Below are 8,753 nucleotides of genomic sequence, written 5' to 3'. Positions count from 1 at the left end.
AAGGAAAGGATTGTAATGCAAAACAAAGAGATAAAAGAATCCCTGAAAAGAGCAATTTAAATTTAACTTTCACGTGTTAAAAAAAGGTACTTTTTTTATGTTAGCATGCACCAACATAAGCATCATAAACATCACAGAAATGATATATTATTTATTTTGCATTTTCTTTTTCCTTTCTTTATCTACAGCTTAATATCTATCAGTGGCAAATGATTGTATTAGGATTTGTAATCTCCTGCCAATCTTAAACATTATAAGGAAATTGGAATCTTGTCATGCAATTGCATATCTGCTGGCTGAAAGAAACTGAGCATTCATGCCCATATTCTGCTTAAGCATGTTCTCTGAAGACAATGTTTGTTAAATTTTAAGTACTTGATTAGTTTCTCTTCTTAAAACTAGTGAAAAGACATTACAGCCATATTATCTTAGAAAGCTAACTACAAAGAATCCAAAAGCACAATACATGAAAAGTAGCAAAGTACTGAATAAGTAATTCTTCAATTTTAAAGAATACGTAGAATTTGTTTAGCAAGAAATCAATTGACAGGATTATAATGCAAATCACGCAATTTTGTGATTATATCAGCAATACGTAGAAATCAATTCTATATATTTCTATGATTATATCAGGAAATGTGACCTTTGGCAAATGTCACCCGTTATAGTCGTTACTTTGGCAAATGAGACAGTCTAGAACACATTATACATAGCATTTAATTGGGAGATAGAAGAAATTTAGTAACAGAGAGAAGCCATATTTATTTTTTCCTTGTCATTGAATTTTGTTCACTCGTACATCCACAATGTATATAGAGAAAGACATTTGGGAATAGCATTGTGTAAATGACACCACTATTCAGAGAAAAAAATAAACATACAGAACATGTTGACATGACTTAACTCTACCTCTCTTTTCATTCAGTATCTGATTCATATTATAAGCTCCATTCATGCTCAATGTATGAATAGTTTGAGATTTGTTTAATTTCTACATATTTCAGCCCAGGAAAGCATACTTTCAAATTATCCATGTCAATATTCAATTGCTTAAGATACTTCAGACGCAGTATTTCCACTTTCCACATTAACATACTTGGATTTATACTTTTCAGTTTTCCTCCAGTTATATTTAACTCTGACAACCCACTATCATACCTGCCTGTCATAAAACAATCTATAAAACTATTTCCAGGAAAACATTCAAGATGCAACTTTCTCAAACTTGGTGGCAAAATGACACGAATATATGGGTCAGACACACTCCAAGATATTTTGAGATTCCTCAGTGCTGACAAACTTCCCAAACTTTGAAACTCCCCATCCTCGATCACAGCCTCACTTCCTATACGTATGCTGAGTCGCCTTAGTTTCTTCAAATTATTAGCAAGATCTGAAATTCTGCAAGGAGTCTTTTCAGAAGTGGTTATTAAAAATCCCTTGAGTACTTGGAGATTAGTGAGCTTCTCAACCCCCTTTGGCATGCCCTCCAGTAAGCAACAATCGGACATAATCAGGTGTGTCAGACTTTTCATTGATGAAATATCATCTGGTAGCTTTTCCATATTATGGCAAGCTTTGAGATCAAGAATTAGTATATTCTCAAGTTCAGCAATGGAGGATGGAAGCTCGAATATTCTTGATATGCCATGCAGACTCAGATATTTCAACTGCTTCAGAGTTCTCAACTCTCTCAAGAATTCTTGACTCCCAACTTCAATGTGATGCAAATATGAATCTTGCCAACGCCCAAGTTGAACCACCTCTAAACCCTTCAAATCAGTGACCCATTGAGGTCTAATATTCAGATAACTTGCACCAATATTAAAAATAGTACGTAAAGTAAAATCTTTTGTATGAAGTCCACCTACTGTAACTTTTTTTCTATCAAGCAGTAACCGGGTTTGTCTAATATACTTTGAATTTCCATCTGAATAATACTTCATCTCTAAAGCTCCATCTAAATATAACTTCAACTTACTACGAACGTGAGGAAGAACTTGAAATTTTTTGACAAGGAGATCCTTTTTACTACCATAGCGTCCAATCACCTTAAATTTCAAAAGATTATCAACCACATCCTCACCCAATTCCTCTGCTGTTTTCTCCACTGTATTTTTAATCAAACACTCTCCGATCCACAAATTAATTACATTTCTTTTCCTTATCACAGCGTTCTCAGGGAAAATTAGGAGAGTTAACAAGCAAGCTTTTAATAAATCGTCTAGCAGGTTAAAATCTTCCATAGTCCAACTCTTCTTCTGTTGGAGCTGCACCAACTCTTCTGGTTGGGCAAACATTTCGCCACCCTTGTGATCCTCCACCTCAGATGACTCATCAAAAGCTTGCTTTGGGAGCAAATTGTGAGCAGAATCTCTGATTCTCTGGCAAATGTCATCCATGTCTTGATTCAGCTTCCCACGGTCTAACTTGCGAAGATGGTCATACACCTCTGCTAATATGTCAAGGAGTTCTTCTTCGTTCTTCTTCACCCTCACAAACACATCCTTTATCTTCTTCAGATCTAATCTCAACTTCTCCAACTTCCTATCAAATGATTCATCTCTTCCTCTTTCATCAAATTTGCTCCTTGCTGTCATCAACTGCTTCAGCAACACAGCTACTGCTTTCATCTTGTTTGTTCGAATTGACATTTTACTGCAACCAAACACATACACACAACGTCACACCTACCTTTAGAGGCGAAGACAGGAAAGAAATGAAGAAATAGAAAACAATAATTACAATATCAAATACGTTCTGGAAATTATGCTAAGCTCTTTAGAATGATGTCAATAAAAGAAAAAGTGTGCATGAGTAGAGAACATCATGCATCAACGAACAATAGTTTTCATTGAGCAGTTTAGTAAAGTTTAGTTATTTAGTAATCTACATAAGACAATGACTATTATCAAGGATGAATAATCAATCATACTAAATATAATACATTGGTTGGTGAATATTGCAAAAACAATATAAATATAATCTCAATACATAAATTCGAATGAAAACATAAATATAAATGAAAATTCAAATCGAACTCTATCTATATATGAAACAACATAAATCGTACGCTCAACATTATTTAATTAAAAGATATGCAATACATTAGAAAGTTTGAACTCTAAAGATCTAACAATATGTGATATATGGAGTTCTATTAACAAATGATATAACGATCTTCAAAAGTATCATATAAAACTTTATTAGTTCGAATTAATTTCAATAACAAAAATGGAATTGAACCTTTGAAATAATTGAGACCAAAGAAAAGCAAAATGTACGAATCTATTCACTCCTGATAACCTCGTTCTGTACACCCTGCTAAAAACATCTGGCTTTAGAAATAATCAATCATACATATACACATCTCTATATATGTATATTTATATGTTATGAAAAACAACAGAAGGAAACTCGAGGTACCAAACACCAAGCGCAATTTGAAGAGACGGATCAAATTTTGGCACAGAAATTTTGGAAAAAGATCTACAAAATATTGCGGAAGAGGTAATCCTTTTGTGGTTAAAAGAAGCTCAAATAGTTATAAGATGCTTTAAAAAATTCAAATATAACCTCACATAAGTAAAGATAGTTTTGAAGGAAAGTATACTTGATATACGAAATATACTTGATAATTTTTTAAAGAATTGATACTAAAATTGATGGAAGCTAAATCATGGCATCAATTTCCACTTTTAGTATGATTTGAAGGAAGGAATTGTACCGCAAAAAAGTTTCACTTCATTCTTTGAGTATTTAATGATCCAAAAAGCAAAGTTGGATTCTTCATGCTTAGGTTTATTTCCTTTAAACAGAGAATATATAATATTTATTAATTATGTTTTCAAGCATTTTCATAACTGACTCTTGAATAAACTAGGGAACTCATCTTCGCCACGATCCTTTTCTACTTACCTATAACATAACTCGTTGTTTACATATTTAATTTGTTAATAACATTATCATCATTGGTACATTGGTCTCTCTTATTTAAATCTTTTATAGAAAGTGGTGTAGTTTTTACCTGAAAAATTACACATTTAAGGTAAATCGTACATATTTTGAGTGACTTATTCAGAATAAGTTTATGAAGTCGTAATTATCGAGCATGGCTCTCAGTTTTGTTTTTTCAACCTTAAACTAGTAAAATTCTAATAAGCAGAGATGTTCACTTCATGAAAGACAAAAACTGGTGCCCTTGATTCAAAGAAAAGTCAGAACACTGAATTGGAGGTTGATGACCCTATAGATGATCCACCTATTTGGGGAACAAGGTTACTCTCTAATATCTATCAGAAAAACAATGTATCAGTGTGCAATATAGTTGATTGTGAACCAATCAATTTTGAAGAAGTTGTTATGGAGGATAAATGGTTAGCTGCAATGTAGGAAGAGCTGTCCATGATTGAGAGAAATCAAACCTCTGATACCTTTTAACAAAAAATGTCATTGGGGTAAAATGGGTGTTTAGAACAAAATTTAGGCTTCTACAAAACAAGCACAAAGCAAGACTTGTTGTAGAAGGTTATTCTCAAATATGTGAAATAAATTATTCAGATACTTTTGCTCCACTAGGAAGACATGACACAATCAGGCTACTACTTGCCATTATAGCATAAATTGGGTGGTAAGTATTTCATATGGACCTCAAGTCAGCTTTCCTTAATGGTTTTTTGCAGGAGGTTTATGTCGAACAACTAGATGGTTTCATGATCAGAGGACAAGAAGATAAAGTCTACTTGCTCAAAAATGATTTATATGGCTTAAAGCTAGCCCCAAGAGTGTGACACAAAATAATTAAAGATCATTTACTACACTTGGGCTTTCAAAAGAGCATATCTTAAACTACACTTTATGTCAAACTTGTTGGTGTTGATACTTTAATTGTTTCATTATATGTTGATCTTTTGATGACAGGAAAAAACCTAACACTAATTAAAAAATTCAAGCAAGTAATGAAGAAGGTCTTTGAGATGACTAATCTTGATCTTATGACTTATTTTCTGGACATGGAGATCACCCAAAAGAAGAATGAGACTTTTATCTGCTAGAAAAAATATGTAAAAGAGATCCTAAAGAAATTTCGTCTTGATGAATGTAAAACAATGAACACTCCAATGAATAAAAAAGAGAAGCTTATCAAGGACGATGAAGCTGACAAAATTGAGGAAGCTCATTTTAAAAGTTTGATGGGAAGTGTAATGTATCTTAAATCCACAAGACCTGACATCTTATTCCCTGTTAGTTTTCCTGTCAACATTTCCCGTCAATTTTATTTTATTTTAATTATTTAACTTGTCTTTTTAATTAATTTAATTCTATTATGTTATTTCATTTCATTTTCGTATAGAGTAAAATATGTAAAAAACTTACATAATATACAAAATTGTTACATAAAGATCTATATTTTATTTATAATATTATGTTCAAAATATCTCTTACAATAATTTTACTTTATTTTTTTATGATATAATACATAAATATAAACTTTCTTTCTCTATATATAATAGAATATAATTAAGAATATGGTTAAATATGTTTTTAGTCCCTCAACTATCAAGCGATTTTGTTTTTCGTTTCTATTTCAAACTTTGTACGATTTGATCCCTCTCCTTAAGGAAACCATAATTTTTGGTCCTCTAAAAACAAACGGAGTTAAAAATCGGGTGAGGTGGCTAACGTCTAGCCATGTGTCGTTTGCCACGTTGGTATTTTTTTTTTCCCAGGAAGTCGTCAGCTGTTTCTTCTGGGTCTCCACCGCCATTCTCTCATCACAATCGACGAGGATGACACCTCAAACGTTGCAAGGGGCTCCTTCACGGCGAAGAAGGAGCTGTCGGAGAAGAAGTGGAGGAGAGATCTAGGACAACGAAGAGTCGCGACACGCGGAAGAAGCTCTGATAGCTGTTTCGCACTGACGTCGTGTTGCTAAGTGACGCTTATGGGGCAAAAGGTGAACTGGGCATTGTTTTATCTGAGAAATTCATCAAACATGATGCCTATTGTATGTTTGATGCTTTGATGAATGGGGCTCGTGTTTTAATTTCAATGATCGATTTCTTCTCCTATTCCCCTTTGCCTGGGTCCCATACTGGCTTGCCTCCTGTAATTGAAGCTTCTGCTGCATTGTATCATTTGTTGTCTCATGTGGATTCATCTCTGCATGCCCATCTTCCTAACAACCAATTTCACATATTCAGGTTCAGGCTGGTATTTGAATCCAATAGTATGTATAAAATTTGTGGTCTAATAGTACTGTTGTGGCATTAATACACTTCCTTCCTTTGTGCCAAAATGCACTTTATCTTGTACAGTGGAAATGGGTACAGCGAAATGGTGTTGTCTAGATGGCTTAGATTTTTTAACAAAGGGATGATGGTAGCAGGTATCCGACAGGGTGAGGAGCGCATATTGAACTTGGTGACTGCCCCAGATCTAGTATAGAATCATGCAGTCATTGTGTGCTTAATCTTCCCCAACTCCCAACAGTGACACCACCTTGTTCAACTGTGCTCGTCATTTCCCGGAGTTTGAAATGTCAGAAAGTACTTTCTTGTATCAGTAAGTGATTTTTCGAAAGCTTTGTTGGTGATTTTTTTTCAGTTTCAAGATTGTTAGACTTCTGCAACTTGGGCGCCTGATTAAAAAAGGGTTTGCCAATGTTCAATGAACCATGAAGGGCTTTCTTTCCATCAAATTGGTTGATGAGGTTCCCTGCATTGGATAGATCTCCAAGTGGATTTCTTCCCCGGCTCTACCTTTCCTCTGTCCTGGTAAATCTGCCTTCTCAAAAACAGATTTTGCTCCTGCACCAGAAAGAGCAATACACCGCGAGAGAGAAGGTGAGAAAGATTTAGTGAGTGTTAGAAAAAAAAAATACTTGGCATACACCGTTAGCCACCTCAGCTAATTTTTAACGTCGTTTGTTTTGGAGGACAAAAAATTATGATTTCTTTAAGGAGAGGGATCAAATCGTACAAAATTTAAAATAAGGTCGAAAAACAAAATCGCGTTGAAGGACTAAAAACATATTTAACCCTTAAGAATATATTTAACTTATTCATACCGTATTTTTTTATTAGAACTATTGATGAGAAAACAAAATAAGTATAGATAACATTTTACCATATGAACTTCTCCTTTTTTTTCCAATCACCTTCATATTCATGTTCAATGTATGAATGGTTTGAGATTTGTTTAATTTCTACATATTTCAGCCAAGGATGGAATTTTTTCAAATGGTCTATGTCGACATTCAACTGCTTAAGATGCTTCAGTCGCAGAATTTCCAAGTTCCACTCTATCCTGTCTATATCTATACTTTCCAGTTTTCCTCCAGTTATATTTAGCTCACGTGGCAACTTCTTGGAAGGTGTAAAACAATCTAAAAAACTCTTTCCAGGAAAACATTCAAGATGCAACTTTCTCAAACCTGCTTCAAAATAGATAGGAAATTTAGCATACCTTGGGTCAGACACACTCCAAGATATTTTGAGATGCTTCAGTTCTGTAACTTTTTTTCTATCGAGCAGTAACCGCGATGGTCTAATATACTCTGAATGTCCATCTAAATATAACTTCAACTTACTACGGACGTGAGGAAGAATTTGAAATATTTTTACAAGGGTATCCTTTTTACTACCACAGCGTACAATCATCTTAAATTTCAAAAGATCATAATCACATCCTCACCCAATTCCTCTGCTGTTTTCTCCACTGTATTTTTAATCAAACCCTCTCCAATCCACAAATTAATTGCTAATGTACATACTTCCATGATTATATCAGCAAAAGTGATCTTTACTATGAGCTCAGCCACATATGTCCATGAAATTTATGTGATTATATTAACTTCTATGTCAATTTTATATCATTCCATAAACTCCCCCAAATACTCTCTTTTGTAAAGTGCATAGGTTTATATACCTTGGAAAATTCCCAGAATTTAGAGCTGTGAACTTCAAGAAAAGAAGCTTTTGAATGGTAATTACTTAGTGATGAGTTATCTGAAGTGTGAAGATAATAAAAATGGCAAAAGTGGACTGTGTTTTGCTCTGTCTATGATATCTTGAGTGATGAATTTTTTTTGTATGTGTGGAGAATGTTTTGGAATATTCGAATTTGAATCGTCATAACTTTTTTCTTCTCAAGTTCTTACACTCCAACTAATGTAAGTGTCCTCATTTTTTAAAAATATTTTTGTCTGAAATCCAATTTTGGGAACATAAAATGAAAGTTTAATTCTATATGTTTTCCTACAATCAGTTTTTAGGGTTTAGGCAAATATTGGTCAAGATTTGTCACTTGTTATTTTGGCAAATGAGACAATCTAGAACACATTACAGATTGCACTTAATTGGAAGATAAAAATTTAGCAACAGAGACAAACCACATTTATTTATTCCGTTTTCTTTCGATTTTGTTCACTCTTACATCCACACTGTATAGAGAGACATTTGGGGATAACATTGTGTAAATGACACAACTATTTAAAGAACAAAATAATACACAGAACATTTTAACATGAACTTAACTCTACCTCTCTTTTCATTCAGTATCCAATTCATATTAGATGCCCCATTCATGCTCAATGTATGAATGGTTTGAGATTTGTTTACTTTTTACATATTTCAGTCGAGGGAAGAATGCTTTCAACTTGTTTATGTCAAAATCAAATTGCTTAAGGTACTTGAGATGCAGTGTTTCCACATTGCACCCTATTTCACCTATATTCATACTTTCTAATTTTC

General features: G+C 33.6%; 1 protein-coding gene across 1 annotated transcript; it reads right to left on the bottom strand.

Moving 5' to 3' along the window:
• Positions 1-777: 777 nt before the first annotated feature.
• On the bottom strand, positions 778-3,511 carry LOC108327228 (uncharacterized). The gene is made up of 3 exons (XM_017560953.2): positions 3,427-3,511; positions 3,247-3,321; positions 778-2,658 (listed from the first exon to the last, which is right to left on the bottom strand). Exon 3 carries the CDS (start codon positions 2,652-2,654, stop codon positions 939-941), a length of 1,716 nt encoding a protein of 571 aa, XP_017416442.2. The 5' UTR covers positions 2,655-2,658; positions 3,247-3,321; positions 3,427-3,511; the 3' UTR covers positions 778-938.
• Between the last annotated feature and the right edge of the window lie 5,242 nt (positions 3,512-8,753).

Source organism: Vigna angularis, chromosome 2, assembly GCF_016808095.1.
Source record: "Vigna angularis cultivar LongXiaoDou No.4 chromosome 2, ASM1680809v1, whole genome shotgun sequence".
Lineage (NCBI taxonomy): Eukaryota > Viridiplantae > Streptophyta > Magnoliopsida > Fabales > Fabaceae > Vigna > Vigna angularis.
Note: the sequence above shows the minus strand (reverse complement) of the source record. Positions and strands in the feature narration are given on the sequence as shown.